We start from the raw sequence: 19,046 nt of genomic DNA on the forward strand, positions 1-19,046 counted from the left end.
AGGGTGTTTTAATAGAGAAGCGGCTTTAAGTTCTTGCCAATGATCTTCTTCCCAGTTATGTTGACTGCCCTAGCGTACTCCCTTCTTGCTAGTCTTATCAGGAGGGGATTGTTCCCTTTCAAAACCAGGGAAAGACTACGCCTCTTTTCCCTGCAAACGTCTGAGTACCACAGGTTAGGAGACCTGGGATGTTGTTTCCTGTTGGTACTCTGATTGCTAGGGACCGGAACGGTGAAGAATTCACCTAACCCATCAATTGTCCTTTGGTAAAAATCGGGAAGGGGAGAGGGCACTATGATCTCTGTAGCAGCAGTAATCGCCACAAGCTCCAATGATTTCTGCTTGACAAGTTCTCTAATGTTGACCAATTTAATCTCCTGATTCGCAACTTTATGCCTTTTAAGGCGTCGGTTACAATGGGAGGGGACTACCTCTTTTGTCATGGTCCTCACCAAATTTGCAGACTTAGAAATCGTCCAGGTGTTTCTTAGCTGCATGCAGAGTGGATTGTGGTCACTGTCCTGGGTTGGTTTCACCTCCATGTTTATTAGATCTCCCAAAAGTCGGATGTCTAGAATAATATAGTCAATCCGTGATGGGCAGCCATGCCTGTTATATGTATCAGCCCCTTTGAGATCGGAACGTGTACGCCCATTAACAGCTCTCAAATTGATCTCCACGGATATGGCGTTCAATTGTATGACTCGTTGTGTCCACTTTTTAATTGGGGGGGGAGGTTAAGCAATGGAATGGCAAATTTACTGTCCTGCTCCCCGGTACCCAGCACATCCTCCTCGCTAAGCGGCTTGAATGTGCAGTTGAAATCTTCTGCCACTATAATGACTGAGTTAGGGGGTAAGATGGACATTTCAGATTCAAGAGTTGCAATAATAGCCGAATGGGTGTTCCCCGGTGACCCTCTAGCATACACATTAAATATCTCCAAGTTGGGGCTATTTGGGGGACCTTTCACTGTCAGATGTAAGATGTCATGAGATGGGGTAGTATGCGCAGTTATACACCAATTTAGAGCGATGTTAAGCCAGATATGGAGACCCCCAGAGGGTCGGCCCCTCCTTGTGCCTAGCGCTGGAATAGAGAATGTTGCAAATCCTGATTTGTAAAGAGGGACCAGGCTCCAGGTCTCTTGGAACAAACATATAGCTTGTTCCTGAATAAAGTTATTCCATTCTGGTAGGTAGAAGCATTTTTTTTCTAGCCCTGCAATGTTCCATGAAAGGAGTCGGATTGTGCTTATGGTACTTCCGTCACCCCTGTGTATGTCTTCCGTGCCCCCCCGCAGATCTACCCATCTCTAGAACACTAGGGCAGGCAAGCTCGTCCTCGCTTGACGTATCGTCTGCTTCCAGGCTGGGAACCATGATCCGAGGCTCATCTAGTCAATCAACCAATCCTAGGCCAGTCTCTATTCCCTCCCCCCCTGTTGACCATTGGGGGGGAACAGCGAAACTGGATTGGAGAATGACCTGGGGGGAGGGTGCGAAATTCAAGTTCCACTAAATTTTTAGCAATGACGGCACTGAATAACTGTATCTCAATACAGTCCCTCTTGGAGCTCCCCAGGCTGACCCTTCTTAACCTTACCAGATCCTCTCTAATCACAGACCTGCAACCCCTAACATGTCTCATCCAATGTATCACTTTGTTTTTGAGGGAATCACTGCTCTCATAGTTGTTGTTACTTACTAACCTTGGAACATTAGTCATATATATCTTGGGAAGAAGGTTCTCTATAGGAGTAGTTCCCATGCGTAAGCCTGGTCTCGCATGGCTGCCCTGACCTTCCCTTATCGAGGCACTACTATGGACGTTACCTGTAGGGGTCTCTTTTTCTGGTACTGATGGCCTAATTCCTAGAGATAAATCTCTGATGTTCCAAGGAACGGCACCAGATTTACCGGGGCAGTTAGGCCTATCCTGGTATGCCAGTGCTTTAATCTTGTGCCCTGGTGCTGACTCAGCCCCGCTCCCTCAGTTGCCCCTGACCGAGGTCTGTTGTTTATACTACGGGGCAAGGGGAGTGAAGAGGGGACCACAACAGTACGGGGTCTTTGGCCATCACTAAAGTCAGTTACTAGGGTGGTGGCTGGAAAGTTAGTTCAACTGTGTCTTAAAACCTCCACCTCCTTACCAAGTGAAGCTAATTCTTTTTCAAGAAGAGCTACTCTTTGCAATATGGTGCTGATGTTAGTAGTTTAGGCATTACAGATCTCTCTATTACATAGAGGTTGCATTTCTTTACCTTTAGTCGGGGGCTTAGGAAAATTATCCTCACCAATAAATTCCATGATGTCATATCTATTGGTACACAGGATTTGGGCCTTAGCTAAGTCCGCATCTAACCTTCCTTTGGGGGTATCACCTGCAACTTCACTGACAATCTGCACTATGGGGAGTGGAAATGGTGTATCCTCCTCTAACCTATGTAACTCTCAAATGGCGCTAGGTAAAGTTGTTTTTTTACTAAATATTGCTGGGATTACTTTTCTCTTTGCTCCGCCTGGGGCCTCGTCAGGTGGGTCATTAGTTGCGGCTGGGGGAATTAAATTGTTAACCCCCAAAACTTCCTCGCATTCGCTTACAATTGCCTCAATCCTTGTTAGGACGCAATTGCTGGCCGCGTGTGTAACATTCTTACGTTTTTTCCCTCTTTTTGATGGAGCTGCTCCTCCCCCCTTCATAGACTTCCTTTTCCCTATCTGTTTCACTTGATACAGGTTAGGGCATAAAGGGAAATCCAAATCAGCATAAAATCACAATTCAAAACCCCAAAGGTAGATGCCAATATTAATAAATCCAGTCTATTGTAGCTCAAACATTGTCCCATATTGAATACTGCTACAAGTACCTTATTGTCCAGCACCCCGCTGCTCAAGAATAAGGTGGGAGGCCCAGCCCAGCCTCCTTTGGCCCCCTGACGGTCCTGCCCTTTTCCCGGGCTTCTCTCGGCGCCGACCGTGCGTGTCCCGCGGTGCGTGGGGCCCCGCCGAACAAGTAGGTGGCGTCTGGCGTGTCACCCTCGGCGACCCTCCTAGGGATTCTGGGAGATGTAGTTTACTGGCGGCCGTTTCCCTCACGGCGGATTTGCTGGGCGATGTTGGCCGTTTCCCTCTCGGCGGATTTGCTGGGTGATGTTGGTCCTTTCACTCACGGCTTGGAAGCAAGACCAAATCCCTCCTGCGCCCACTCAGCAAGGCTCCACACGGCAGGAGCGTCCAATTATGTCACTGAGAAAAGTTGTTGAGGTGTGGGGGAAGGTGACTGAGTGGGCTTACCAATTAGGAGAGTGGGTGTCTGTGGCACGAATGTATGACGTTACAACGCATACATTCACAACGCATACCATCACAACACAACTTTTATAACGCAACATCCATTACAACGCATGCTTTTACAACGCATGCCATTACATCCCAGATGCTATTACATGTAACAGGGGACGTCTCCATGTGAGATTCCAAAACACCAAAAGGAGGGGCTAATAAGCATAGTCTCTAAACAAAAGCAGGCATTTATGAAAGGCAATAACAGGAACCAACGAAAAAAAGCTCTCGGCATTGCTGGGGCGGGAGCGCATTCCTTTGAAGTCTGATGTAGAGGCACAGACAAATGGTGGTGTGCGAGCGGCTTCCTTCTAAGTCTGATGGGGGGGGGGGCTACTGTCAAAGCAATCTCAAACTGTATGCGAATGAGGTACTCTTTCACAAAGTACAAACTTTGAGAGATCCCGCTGTTCACCCAGGTTGCGAGCAATTTTGTATTTTATTTAACATGGGTTTTTGTAAGGAGGCAATGTAGAATAGGAAAAGTCCCGACAATGGCGGGTCAAGCAAGTATTATCTTGGGCCTAAAAAGTGGTGAAAATTGTGAAGACGATTCGGGGGTCCGGACGATGCAGGAAGAAATTACAATTATCAATGATTACCACAAACTATCCAATATATAAATTGTGTATACCCTAAATGACTGATCAGATAGTACAAACAAATAATCGAGGGAAATCAGAAATTCCGGGTATTGTTGGATCTATACAGGCACATGCTAGAAAGAGTAAATGTCACTGAGGTGCCCACAGGCAAAAATGAGAAGCAGGCTGCAGAAAAATATTTTGCTGACTATTCAAAGTACAGCAAAACACACAAGGTGATGGACGGAAAGTTGCACATTGGCAAAACATTCCCCCCCGCCACTGGAGTCAAACTATCCTAGCTGATGAGGGCTGAAAGCTCAAAACCGGTCCTAGAATGCTTGTTTCCAGTCCAGGGAGGACCTGGCTTGGCAGTTCGGGCTGGACTGTTCCTATGGGGCACAGAGTCAAGACTGATTTGCATATGGCTGGGTTCAAACTGGAATGGCATGGTGAGCAAAAAAACGATGGATTTAGGCCCAGATCTCTGTACTGGGGTGAATGTATGACATTATTCTGCATTCTGTCCATCAAATGCTGTTTTTGCGACTATTCTAAGTACAACACGGGGGCGTGGCTAGACGAGTCACCATGGCAGACGTGATTTAGCTGGGCTCCCTCCAGCCCATTAATTATTCTACACTTATCCTACCTTCCGTCCTGAGTACGATGCCTTGGGGGTGACATCCCGACACCGGCAGTCCGTCAGGGCACCCCGCCGGCATTTTCGTGGTCAGGCATGGCCGGAGCCCGGGGCTGTGGTCCCCGCGTGGTGAGGCCTGGTGTGATCCGGAAGAGCCGGGGCGTCAGGTTTGGAGTGCCCCGGGACGGAGACGCGCACTCAGCTGGCAGGATCCTGGGGCAGTGGGCCCCCCAAGAGGTGATCAAGGGGCATATCCGCCCCCCCGGAGGCTCCTGTAGTGCGGCGGATGGGCAGGGGTCCTGGAGTGGAGGGCCTTCTTCTTTATCCTAGTGCCTCCGTGAGGTGGGGCCTGCGGAGGGTCATCGGGGCCTGGTGGTATAGGCTGAGTGGCGGCCCCACGGGTGACAATGGCCTGAAGGACGCCCGGTGGCAGTCGGATCGGGCTGCAGAGGGGAGGGGTGTGGTGTAGGGGCCGGAGCGGCGCCCCTCGGTGAACATGGACATCGGTGCCACCCTAACTGGGAGTCAGGGGAGTGGAGTGTGGTGTGCCTGGCCGGACTAGTGGTGGCTGCGGAGGCCCTGTGATGACCGGCCCGTGCCTCGCTGAAGAGGAGCGTGTAGGTGGGGCCAATGTGGTGTCCAGTGGTCCCGCACCGGCGGAATTCTAGCGGAAGGCCAAGTGAGTGACCTGAGACGAGGGGATGGACTTCAAAGCGAGAGAGCAGCGGACCCTGGATTGGGTGCCCGGCTGGTGGATCACGGCCGGCGCTGACTGTAGGGGTGCCTTCGCGAAATGGGGTCTGGTGGAGGCAGTGTTCTGGACTTGAGCCAGGTCGGTGGGCACCCGGAGGCAGGTGGTCATGACGAGGGGCAGGGGCAGTAGTGCCGCCATAACCCAATGACCTATCGATAAATTTACCGGTCCTGGCGGTGGGACTGGAGCAGCTGGGGGTCAGCGGGAGCCCGGGCCGGACAACGCAGCATTGATGGCGGCCATCAAGCAATCCCGAGACATGTTGCATGCAGAGATCGGAGCGGTGGGCGCGGATGTCACGCTCCTGCGACAGGACATACGGAACGCTGTGTCCCGCATTACGGGGAGGGGGGCGAGTGTAGGCCATTCCACAAAACTGCAGGACATGGTGGTGGGGCTGGACTGGGTGGACACGTGGCGGCGCCTTCATGGGGATAAACGGGAGTATACCTTTCTCTCGGCCGTCCACAAATCCTTCTCCAGGTGGACTATATATTCGTACCCAGGGTAGCGGCTGGACGAGTAGAATCAGCGACAATCCTCCCGAGAGGCCTTTTTGTCCATTCGCCTATTTCCATCGAGCTTCGGCTGGGCAGTGGGAGGCAGCCATTCCGCTGGCGCCTTTCAGTGTGGCACCTTCAACAGGATGACTATGGGAAGCGCATGCATGAGGCGATTTCCAATTATCTAATCGGGAATGTAGGTTCGGTCTCTAGCGCCGGGACGTTGTGGGAGGCACTGAAGCCCACTCTCCGGGGAGTGGATATCAACTGGTGTGCAGTGGCTCAAAAGCAGCGGCGGGCAGGGCTGGTGGGCGCGGAGGCAGAGATTCGGGAGTTGGAGCGCCAGGGACGCTCGGCGGGTGAGACACAGGAGGTGTGCCGACTCCTGGCCCAACAGTCCTATGCGGACATGGATGAGGCGCGACAGGTATGGATTGCTACACGCAGTAGAATTTGTCAATCCGGCAAAATGCTGCATCGGCTCTGTCAGGGGACCTTCCATGCGCAGACTTTGCCGGGGATCATTGATGGAGCGGGTGCTCTGCTGACAGACCCTGGGGACTTGGCGCAGAGTTTCGCTGCGTATTATGCAGGAGTGCCTACCAGAATATATGGTGGACAAGTTCATAGCTGACTTGCCTCCTAGAGCGGTATCGGACGAGGTGCGGGATCGGTTAAAGCTCCCTCTGGCTGATGAGGAACTGGGCACGACCCTGGGTGAGCTCAATTCGGGGAAGGCCCCGGGTCCGAATGGGTTCCCCCGCGAGTTTTTCAAGAAATATAATCTACAATTAGCCCCTCACTATCGGGTGGCGCTAGAGGAGGCCAGGGACCAGGGCAGGCTCCCTCCGGACTGGTGCCATGCGGAAGTGGTGGTGTTCCACAAGCCGGGTCGACCCCCAGAGCACCATGCCTCCTTTCGCCCGATTTTGCTCTTAAATGTCGAGGCCAAAGTCTTGGCCAAGGCATTGGCCAACCGGCTTCTTTCTCATATCTCGGAGCTTGTCCACCCGGAACAGGCTGGCTTTATGCCTCATAGGGCGACCAGGCACAATATTAGATGAGCTCACGTGGCGGTGGAAGCGATCCGCCGTACGGGGCGGCAGGCTGCGCTCCTCCTTGCAGATACGGACAGGGCATTTGATTAGTTAAGCTGGGTCTATCTGTTCGCGCTGCTGACCCGGCTCAATCTTGGGCCTCATTTCCTGTCTTATCTGTGTCTTCTCTACACTGACTTGACGCCCTCAGTTCAAGTGGCGGGGGCGGTATCGTCCAGGTTTCAGATTCGGCGAGGTACCCGGCAGGGGTGCCCCTTCTCGCCCTACCTAGTCGCCTGGCTATGGAGCCTCTGGCGGCGTGGGTACGCATGAATGCGCAGCTGAGCGGGTTTGAATGGACACAGGGGCCGACTGACAGGATGGCATTATAAGCAGATGATGTCCTCTTTTTTCTTACAGATCTTAATAGATCAGGGCCGCGTCTCCTGCGGATAATGCAGATCTTTGGTGAGTCATCAGGGCTCTATATGAACCCTCGAAAGTCCACACTATGGGAGCTGGGGGAGCGGACACCAGAGGTGGGCAATTGGGCATCTTCACTCCAGGTGGCGGTGGGGGGTCTCAAGTATCTGGGGGTTTTCCTGTCGGAGGTCCCGGCTGTGTCCTGGGAGCAAAATCTGGTGCCGGTTTGGGAACGTGTGCGGGCTGACCTAAGAACCTGGTCGCGTATGCTGCTTACTATTTATGGTAGGGCGGCAATTTTTAAAATGGTAGCGCTCCCGAGCCTGCTGTATCAACTGCAAAATCACCCGTATCCGATATCGCTAGGTTGGTTCCGTCAAGTGAACTCCGCCCTGGGGCAGGTTTTGTGGGGGGGGAGGCGCGGTGCGCTTTGCATTGCGCGCGTGTTTCCTATCCACCTATTGTGGGGGACTGGCATCCTCTGATATTCTTTCCTACTATCAGGCCTCCCATCTTTTGGTGTTGAATGAGTGGTGGTATGGCGACAGAGGTGACCCGGCGTACACCATGGAACGCTACTTGATGGGCTCCCACACGTTACACACTCTCCTTTACACTGACTGCGTCGTTGTGGAATGTGTTGCCGGCGGCCACTCGAGTGGTGTTTCGTATCTGGCGACAGGCATTGCGCCGGATGGGGTGGTGGAATACCCTGACAGCGGAGACCCCCCTGTGAAACAATGGGCGGTTTCCCGGCCTGGTGACGTTACAGGGCTTTAGGGGATGGGACAGCATAGGCATTTCGACCCTGGGTGATGTACTATGGGGTACGACACTTAAGTCCTTCCAGGATCTTAGGGAGGAATTTGCTATGCCTCGGTCCCAGTTCTTTAGGTACCTCCAATTTTGCCATGCATTGTTCCCCAGTCTGGAGGGGTTGGAGTCCCTATCATAACAACTCGTAAGAGAGGGTCCGAGGGAGTGTTTAACGACCAAACAGGCTAATACCCCCTGTGTAACTACCTATATAACAACAAAGCCCATTGGTCACGTGGTGCTGAGATATAACAATTAACACTGGTAAAGTTGCACAACACTTAAAAACTATCAACTAGATGATTAAGTCCTATCAGCCCACCTGATGGCGGAGCCTCATCATCTAGGACTTGCCAAACCAGGTTGTGTGCAATCGCCCAATTAGATATTAGCGACACATCACAAAACCGAGGTGTGGTTACCAAAATTGTAAGTCTAGATAGTGGGACTGATATGTGCAGTGCAAAAAGAAAAAAAGTGAAGTGAATTAAAATGGCTATCAAGGCAAACAAAAACCTTTAATAGTGTTCACCTGGATGTCAGATTAAAAATAGTGAACTGACAGTGTGAAATAATCACTGTCTAACTTGCTTGGTAGAAATCAAGACAAAGATCTATACAGGGCCAACATGTTTCTGCCTTCTTGTGAAGTGTCACTGGCATTCGTCAGGGCCAAGCTAAAGTCTGCTACTGCAAGGGCACTATCATATGTGCTCAACTAAGAAATAAGCAAATAAACATACTAGTGATAAATTAGAAACCATCCTACCACATCTTCTCAGTATTGTTCTGATGATGCAATAGGTCTTTCCTATGTAGGAAAAAATGAGAAGAAAACATTGTAGACAATGCATGTGTTTTATCCTTACAATTATATCTACAACGAGAGCAAAGTGAAATTGCTGAATGCTTGTGCACGACCAGTGGTAATGTAAAATACTCTCAGAATGGACCATCATAACTCTATGATAGTCACATATACAATATATTATGTTTCGTCACACAATGAATAAGTATACAAAAGTTTAACACTTACCCATCAGTGTGTGGGAAGTGGACCTCACCTCACCCGGCAACTGCTCGGACGAATGAAGGCACCGCTCTAAACATATAAAGACAAACTCTATGATAGATGCATGTCTTAAGGATACGACCTGTGTGTGCTGTTGGAGAAACCCACTTGTTCTTCTAGTCTGTCTGTAACCAGTAACCCACCGGTGTCCTTGGTGGCCCCATCGGACGAATAAGGTATCTAGTCACCTTTTCTGGGGTACTGGGTGGTTATCCCATGATATCTACCGATGTTAGTGTAGACCACTGGGACATTATGCTGTTTACAATTGTAGCAAGATGTCTGCCCTACATTAGAGCCATTTCTCAGGTGGGAAAGACAAATTAAAGACTTATAAGTCCTTAGGGCCTGTCCTCCCCAGTACCTAGAATGACTTAGGTGTCTGGTCCCCTTCAGTGTGTTCCTGCGGGGAATGAAGGGTCACAGCATTATGTTAAGACCACAGCCAGTGACTACAAAGCAGCCGTTTAAGAATGCTGCTAGTAACTGATGTGGTTGTTGTCCCAGCTAAATTCACTATTGATAGGGGTAGTTAGGTGCCACAGAATTATGCCTAGACAGCAGTCAGTGTCTAATATGCAGCCGTTTGTGAATGCTGCTAATAACTGGTGAGCTGATGTCCCAGCTAAATTCCCTTTTGTTAAAGTGGAGTGGCAAAACTATAACTAATGTCTACAACCCTGGGTCCAAGCAACCAGGTCCCAGCTTACCTGTCCGTCGGTACCTTGCGGCGGAAACACGAGCCGAAGGGGAGGCACCGACGGACAGGACTTGCGTGTATTTATAATGCAGATGATTGGATAATTGGAATCGGCTGGGCCGTCCTACTGATGCGCTGCCGTTGCGCTGTTAAAGGATGGTATTCCCCTGCACATGCGCCGACTGGCCCGGACAGCGGGCGCGCAGGCGCGGAGGCAAGCGTGGGGGAAGCGCGTCCTTCTAATGCGCTGCCGATGTGCTTCTGAAGGACAAGAGTTCCCCGCACATGCGCACCCTGACCCAGACAGAGGGCGCATCGACTTAGGAGATAAGCGGGCCCGTTTGGCTGCACCGGGCATGCTCGACGGGAGTGTGTTCACTACACATCGAGGGCGAGACACTGCCGCATTAACTCGATAGCCTGCCATGCGCTGCACAGCTCAAGGCAGTATGTAATTGCCAGCTCTGACGCCGCGGCGCAGTAGTCAAAAACACAAAAACAAAGAGTGTATCTATCAAAATAAGATAGGGCCGTGATCATCATCATGGGAAATCAAGGATGATTATCAGTCATAGATAGCGTAGAGGACGCTATGTGACCTTAATCAACAGTGCATAGATGTGGGGAGAGATATGTTATCATGCTTACTTGGACCCCTAAGTGCTGTCATCAGCCATAAATGAAAGATGGGAGATCAAGATAATGATCAATAATGGAGATAGTCAGAATTGCTGATTTAATTAGTAAGTCTAAAAATGGGTGGATCAGTGGACACCCAACATTTGAACCTGAAAAGTGATTATGACAGGTGCGTTATAATGAGCGCCACAGGTGTGTGGGACACTCAAACGCTCCATGATGTGATATCAAAGAGCACCCAATGGTAAGTGTTGTGTTCAGATGGACAACCATGGAATGCTGTCATTCAGTCCGTTGACGTCAGATTTCAGTCTGTATATCCACCGTTGCTCCTTGACAAAAAGGAAGTGGGAGACATCAGTAATATGTTGTGGTATGTATGGCTGTTCCAATACAACCCAGAACAAGTCCTCAACTTTATGATTTGCTTCCAGAAAATGGTTGGTGAGGCCTGTAGATTGCTTCTTGCAGCGAATTGTGCTTTTATGTTCGCTGATGCGGGACTTAATCATCCGCGTTGTATGCCCCACATATTGCTTCTTGCAAGGGCAAGTGATCAGGTATATTACTTTTTCTGAGTTGCAGTTTGTGTGCCTAGTTAGTCTCCACGGTCTGTTCGTGCCCATGTCAATTGTGAAGGTTTTCCGTGTCTGTGGGCAAGCAGCACAATTCCCGCAGGGGTAGTGACCTTGAACTGGATTGCTATTCCAGAGGGTGTTGATGGTTTGTTTTATTTCATTGCGAGGTCTAGTGTGCACCAGGTTATCTCGAATAGATGGTCCCCTTTTGAATGCAAACAACGGGCGAGGTATTGTCCCTGCACCTGTATTCAGAATTTTCCAATGTTTCAATATGGTTTTCTTCACTTGATTGGAAGATGTAGTGAAGGTTTGAACCATAGTCATCCGATCTTTGGTTGTCTCGGGCCTCTGATGTTGCAGGAGTGCCTCACGATTGTTGTTAAATGCTCTCTTTCGTGCCTGGCGTATTAATCGGTTGGGGTAATGCCTATCTTTCAGGTTGACTGCCAATTCCTTGGCATGATGTTCGTACAGGGTATTAGATGAACAATTTCGTCTAATCCTGAGAAATTGACCGACAGGTAAGTTCTCGCGGAGTGCTTGAGGATGAAAGCTCTGAAATGACAAAAGCGAGTTACGTGCCATCGGTTTCTTGAACAGTTCACTCTGTAGGCTACCCTCTGCCGGAAAGATCTGGAGATCGAGGTACGCTAATTTGTTTTTACTGCTCTCCATGGTAAACTTGAGAAATTGGTTCCTAGAGTTTAACCATGTATGAAAGGATGATACCTCTGTAGCCGTCCCTCTCCATATCACCAAGACGTCATCAATGTATCGTTTCCACAGTACCACCTGATGGATGAAGGGGTTACTGTGGTTAAATACATGGTCTTGCTCGAATTGATGCATGTAAAGGTTTGCCAAACTAGGCGCAAAGACACTCCCCATTGAGGTCCCTGACACCTGGAGATAGAGATCGTTCTGGTACTGAAAAAAGTTTTCCATCATGGCGATCCTCGCACACTCCATGATGAAAGCAACGGGTGTTATGGTATCCATTTGTCTAAACTCAAGGAGGCTCCTAATGCAGTCCAGTGTTTCTTGCTGCGGGATTGACGTCTACAATGATTCAACGTCGAAGCTGACCATGAGGTCTGTCTCAACGTTGAACTCAATGTCAGCCAGTAGTCTAAGCACATCACCAGTATCTTGTAGGAATGTTGGAGTTTCCTTTACGATAGGTTTTAGGAAGAAATCCACGAAGGTAGATAAAGGTTCGAGTAATGAACCTATGCCCGAGATAATGGGCCTTCCCGGGGGCGGTCTCTGGGCCTTATGTATTTTAGGAAGGCAGTAAAAGTAGGGAATAACCGGGTGTGTTGTTATCAAATATCTTGCTTCGTGAGGGGTAATCCAACCCTCTGCTATTCCTTCCTCCACCAGACTCTTGATGTCATTCGAGATTCTGGGAGTTGGGTCTTCAATGAGGAGACGGTAGGATTTGGTGTCATTAAGTTGTCTTGATGATAGGTTGTAGTGTCTTGTAGCACTATAGCTCCGCCCTTGTCAGCCGGCTTGATAGTCAGAGACCTGTCATTAGACAGAGCAGAAAGCGCTGATTTCTCTAAGTTGGACATATTATGAAAAGTCTTCCGTCGTTGTTCGATGTTAGTGACCTCGTGTGTCACTGCTTGTTCAAAAGCTAAGACATTTGCTGGTACTTGATGGTTCAAAGGAGTAAATGTCGATTTGGGTCTAAGGCCAGTATTCTGTTCACCTTGATCAAAGTTGTCAGACTCGTTCGTAACAGAGCTAGTTGTCTTGAAGAAAAAGTGCAGACGTATTTTCCTATAAAAACTTTCGAGCTCGCACCTCAATTTGAACATATCGCCTGTATTGGTAGGAACAAAGCCCAGCCCTTTGTTCAAAACAGTGTTCTCAAGCGGTGTCGTAGTCCTTGAGCTCAGGTTCACTACTAGGTCGCAGCTCCTGTTGTCGGGCCTGTCTTGTTGGGCTGAGGAGCCCAATTCACAGTTTGTTGGCCTCTCCTTTTGCCGCAGTTCCTGCCTCGGCCCTGCCATAAAAAAGACTGATCATAGTAGAATGACGGGTTTGGGGGATACATGGGCATAGGGTGACCCATAGGTGGAGGGCCCATCGCTCCAGGATGATAGTTCCATGGGCCTGGGGGCCACCACTGTCCCGGATTGGGGTACTGTTGTCCTCCCCTGCCTCTATTGGGTCTTCGTTGGAAACCACCACCGCGTGTCCCGGTGTTGGGGCCTGTGTTGGAGTTCCCTTGATCACTGGAGCCTGAGTCAGAGCCTGAAGAAGAAGAATTCGACCCATATCTCCTGCCTTTGGAATTGGTTGAGGGAGCTACATAGGAGTCACTCAGGTAGGGGTAAGCCAATTCCATGGAGAAACGTGCCAGATCTTTTTTGAACTTCTCCACTTTGTTAAGCAGGATGTTGTCATAATATTCCTTGTTCGTTTTGTTGGCATCGTCCAAGTTCTTTTTATAGATCACAGGCCGCACAGCTGCGTTGATTTGGCCCTCCAGAACTTGGATCTCTACCAATAAGGCGTCCGCCGTTTTCTTTGCTGTCTTAATAATTAAAACCAGCCAATCACGGGTACACCGCCAACCAATCAAAGCCCAATTTTTCAAGAATTCTTTGTCTTTCAGAAAAAGTCTCGGTGTCGTGGTGACAATTAAACCAGACGGTGCACACTTACCATGTAGGTACTCGTTCATAATCACACCGTGTAATGAGATACGGGAGTGATTCTTTTTCAGGTTCAAAAGTTTAACCCAATCATCCTCTATTGTGGGACTAGAGGTGGAGGGTAAGTCATCTAATATGCTGGGGTTGTTACTTAGAATGGTATTAAGATCCTCATCGTCAAATGCTAGGCCACCAAATTCCTCCATGGCGAGGAACTGCAACAGACAGACAACTAAATAAAAGAAGTGGGTGAGCTGAATTGCACTACAACATTTGCTGTGTGGTGCTAAATAGGAAAACAAGGACCCGCAGCCGAGGCTGCTCCATACACTATCATAACAACTCGTAAGAGAGGGTCCGAGGGAGTGTTTAACGACCAAACAGGCTAATACCCCCTGTGTAACTACCTATATAACAACAAAGCCCATTGGTCACGTGGTGCTGAGATATAACAATTAACACTGGTAAAGTTGCACAACACTTAAAAACTATCAACTAGATGATTAAGTCCTATCAGCCCACCTGATGGCGGAGCCTCATCATCTAGGACTTGCCAAACCAGGTTGTGTGCAATCGCCCAATTAGATATTAGCGACACATCACAAAACCGAGGTGTGGTTACCAAAATTGTAAGTCTAGATAGTGGGACTGATATGTGCAGTGCAAAAAGAAAAAAAGTGAAGTGAATTAAAATGGCTATCAAGGCAAACAAAAACCTTTAATAGTGTTCACCTGGATGTCAGATTAAAAATAGTGAACTGACAGTGTGAAATAATCACTGTCTAACTTGCTTGGTAGAAATCAAGACAAAGTTCTATACAGGGCCAACATGTTTTTGCCTTCTTGTGAAGTGTCACTGGCATTCGTCAGGGCCAAGCTAAAGTCTGCTACTGCAAGGGCACTATCATATGTGCTCAACTAAGAAATAAGCAAATAAACATACTAGTGATAAATTAGAAACCATCCTACCACATCTTCTCAGTATTGTTCTGATGATGCAATAGGTCTTTCCTATGTAGGAAAAAATGAGAAGAAAACATTGTAGACAATGCATGTGTTTTATCCTTACAATTATATCTACAACGAGAGCAAAGTGAAATTGCTGAATGCTTGTGCACGACCAGTGGTAATGTAAAATACTCTCAGACTGGAGTTCAACGTTGAGACAGACCTCATGGTCAGCTTCGACGTTGAATCATTGTATACGTCAATCCCGCAGCAAGAAACACTGGACTGCATTAGGAGCCTCCTTGAGTTTAGACAAATGGATACCATAACACCCGTTGCTTTCATCATGGAGTGTGCGAGGATCGCCATGATGGAAAACTTTTTTCAGTACCAGAACGATCTCTATCTCCAGGTGTCAGGGACCTCAATGGGGAGTGTCTTTGCGCCTAGTTTGGCAAACCTTTACATGCATCAATTCGAGCAAGACCATGTATTTAACCACAGTAACCCCTTCATCCATCAGGTGGTACTGTGGAAACGATACATTGATGACGTCTTGGTGATTTGGAGAGGGACGGCTACAGAGGTATCATCCTTTCATACATGGTTAAACTCTAGGAACCAATTTCTCAAGTTTACCATGGAGAGCAGTAAAAACAAATTAGCGTACCTCGATCTCCAGATCTTTCCGGCAGAGGGTAGCCTACAGAGTGAACTGTTCAAGAAACCGATGGCACGTAACTCGCTTTTGTCATTTCAGAGCTTTCATCCTCAAGCACTCCGCGAGAACTTACCTGTCGGTCAATTTCTCAGGATTAGACGAAATTGTTCATCTAATACCCTGTACGAACATCATGCCAAGGAATTGGCAGTCAACCTGAAAGATAGGCATTACCCCAACCGATTAATACGCCAGGCACGAAAGAGAGCATTTAACAACAATCGTGAGGCACTCCTGCAACATCAGAGGCCCGAGACAACCAAAGATCGGATGACTATGGTTCAAACCTTCACTACATCTTCCAATCAAGTGAAGAAAACCATATTGAAACATTGGAAAATTCTGAATACAGGTGCAGGGACAATACCTCGCCCGTTGTTTGCATTCAAAAGGGGACCATCTATTCGAGATAACCTGGTGCACACTAGACCTCGCAATGAAATAAAACAAACCATCAACACCCTCTGGAATAGCAATCCAGTTCAAGGTCACTACCCCTGCGGGAATTGTGCTGCTTGCCCACAGACACGGAAAACCTTCACAATTGACATGGGCACGAACAGACCGTGGAGACTAACTAGGCACACAAACTGCAACTCAGAAAAAGTAATATACCTGATCACTTGCCCTTGCAAGAAGCAATATGTGGGGCATACAACGCGGATGATTAAGTCCCGCATCAGCGAACATAAAAGCACAATTCGCTGCAAGAAGTAATCTACAGGCCTCACCAACCATTTTCTGGAAGCAAATCATAAAGTTGAGGACTTGTTCTGGGTTGTATTGGAACAGCCATACATACCACAACATATTACTGATGTCTCCCACTTCCTTTTTGTCAAGGAGCAACGGTGGATATACAGACTGAAATCTGACGTCAACGGACTGAATGACAGCATTCCATGGTTGTCCATCTGAACACAACACTTACCATTGGGTGCTCTTTGATATCACATCATGGAGCGTTTGAGTGTCCCACACACCTGTGGCGCTCATTATAACGCACCTGTCATAATCACTTTTCAGGTTCAAATGTTGGGTGTCCACTGATCCACCCATTTTTAGACTTACTAATTAAATCAGCAATTCTGACTATCTCCATTATTGATCATTATCTTGATCTCCCATCTTTCATTTATGGCTGATGACAGCACTTAGGGGTCCAAGTAAGCATGATAACATATCTCTCCCCACATCTATGCACTGTTGATTAAGGTCACATAGCGTCCTCTACGCTATCTATGACTGATAATCACTCTTGATTTCCCATGATGATGATCACGGCCCTATCTTATTTTGATAGATACACTCTTTGTTTTTGTGTTTTTGACTACTGCGCCGCGGCGTCAGAGCTGGCAATTACATACTGCCTTGAGCTGTGCAGCGCATGGCAGGCTATCGAGTTAATGCGGCAGTGTCTCGCCCTCGATGTGTAGTGAACACACTCCCGTCGAGCATGCGCGGTGCAGCCAAACGGGCCCGCTTATCTCCTAAGTCGATGCGCCCTCTGTCTGGGTCAGGGTGCGCATGTGCGGGGAACTCTTGTCCTTCAGAAGCACATCGGCAGCGCATTAGAAGGACGCGCTTGCCCCCACGCTTGCCTCCGCGCCTGCGCGCCCGCTGTCCGGGCCAGTCGGCGCATGTGCAGGGGAATACCATCCTTTAACAGCGCAACGGCAGCGCATCAGTAGGACGGCCCAGCCGATTCCAATTATCCAATCATCTGCATTATAAATACACGCAAGTCCTGTCCGTCGGTGCCTCCCCTTCGGCTCGTGTTTCCGCCGCAAGGTACCGACGGACAGGTAAGCTGGGACCGGGTTGCTTGGACCCAGGGTTGTAGACATTAGTTATAGTTTTGCCACTCCACTTTAACAAAAGGGAATTTAGCTGGGACATCAGCTCACCAGTTATTAGCATCATTCACAAACGGCTGCATATTAGACACTGGCTGCTGTCTAGGCATAATTCTGTGGCACCTAACTACCCCTATCAATAGTGAATTTAGCTGGGACAACAACCACATCAGTTACTAGCAGCATTCTTAAACGGCTGCTTTGTAGTCACTGGCTGTGGTCTTAGCATAATGCTGTGACCCTTCATTCCCCGCAGGAACACACTGAAGGGGACCAGACACCTAAGTCATTCTAGGTACTGGGGAGGACAGGCCCTAAGGACTTATAAGTCTTTAATTTGTCTTTCCCACCTGAGAAATGGCTCTAATGTAGGGCAGACATCTTGCTACAATTGTAAACAGCATAATGTCCCAGTGGTCTACACTAACATCGGTAGATATCATGGGATAACCACCCAGTACCCCAGAAAAGGTGACTAGATACCTTATTCGTCCGATGGGGCCACCAAGGACACCGGTGGGTTACTGGTTACAGACAGACTAGAAGAACAAGTGGGTTTCTCCAACAGCACACACAGGTCGTATCCTTAAGACATGCATCTATCATAGAGTTTGTCTTTATATGTTTAGAGCGGTGCCTTCATTCGTCCGAGCAGTTGCCGGGTGAGGTGAGGTCCACTTCCCACACACTGATGGGTAAGTGTTAAACTTTTGTATACTTATTCATTGTGTGACGAAACATAATATATTGTATATGTGACTATCATAGAGTTATGATGGTCCAGTCTGAGAGTATTTTACATTACCACTGGTCGTGCACAAGCATTCAGCAATTTCACTTTGCTCTCGTTGTAGATATAATTGTAAGGATAAAACACATGCATTGTCTACAATGTTTTCTTCTCATTTTTTCCTACATAGGAAAGACCTATTGCATCATCAGAACAATACTGAGAAGATGTGGTAGGATGGTTTCTAATTTATCACTAGTATGTTTATTTGCTTATTTCTTAGTTGAGCACATATGATAGTGCCCTTGCAGTAGCAGACTTTAGCTTGGCCCTGACGAATGCCAGTGACACTTCACAAGAAGGCAGAAACATGTTGGCCCTGTATAGATCTTTGTCTTGATTTCTACCAAGCAAGTTAGACAGTGATTATTTCACACTGTCAGTTCACTATTTTTAATCTGACATCCAGGTGAACAATATTAAAGGTTTTTGTTTGCCTTGATAGCCATTTTAATTCACTTCACTTTTTTTCTTTTTGCACTGCACATATCAGTCCCACTATCTAGACTTACAATTTTGGTAACCACACCTCGGTTTTGTGATGTGTCGCTAATATCTAATTGGGCGATTGCACACAACCTGGTTTGGCAAGTCCTAGATGATGAGGCTCCGCCATCAGGTGGGCTGATAGGACTTAATCATCTAGTTGATAGTTTTTAAGTGTTGTGCAACTTTACCAGTGTTAATTGTTATATCTCAGCACCACGTGACCAATGGGCTTTGGGGTTGGAGTCCCTCCCTGAGTTCAGCCCGCTAGAGGCGAAAGTGTTCATGGGGGACCTGGAGAAAAAGAAAATATCCCACATCTACCAGACACTAGTCACACACTATTCCCCTACCCTGCAGAGGCTTCAGGAGCAATGGGAGGAAGACGTAGGCGAGTTAGAGGAGGAGGACTGGAGGGAGGCTCTGTCTGCTCCCAGGGGTGCCGCCATAGCAATGCGTCTCCGCCTCATCCAATTTAAG

General features: G+C 48.3%; 2 protein-coding genes across 2 annotated transcripts in view; both read right to left on the bottom strand.

The window, feature by feature from the left end:
• The window catches only part of MRPL30 (mitochondrial ribosomal protein L30), a 158,780-nt gene that overhangs the window by 36,190 nt on the left and 103,544 nt on the right, over positions 1 to 19,046 (bottom strand). The window lies entirely within an intron of this gene.
• LOC147697163 (uncharacterized) lies at positions 13,012 to 13,971 on the bottom strand. Its single transcript, XM_086933302.1, has one exon. It carries the CDS (start codon positions 13,969 to 13,971, stop codon positions 13,012 to 13,014), a length of 960 nt encoding a protein of 319 aa, XP_086789428.1.

The sequence above is a fragment of the Lissotriton vulgaris genome, chromosome 8 (assembly GCF_964263255.1).
Source record: "Lissotriton vulgaris chromosome 8, aLisVul1.2, whole genome shotgun sequence".
NCBI classification, from domain to species: Eukaryota; Metazoa; Chordata; class Amphibia; order Caudata; family Salamandridae; genus Lissotriton; species Lissotriton vulgaris.

Excerpts from the sequence above, each read along its gene's own strand:
- LOC147697163 (XM_086933302.1), bottom strand. The coding sequence starts at position 13,971 with ATGGAGGAATTTGGTGGCCTAGCATTTGACGATGAGGATCTTAATACC.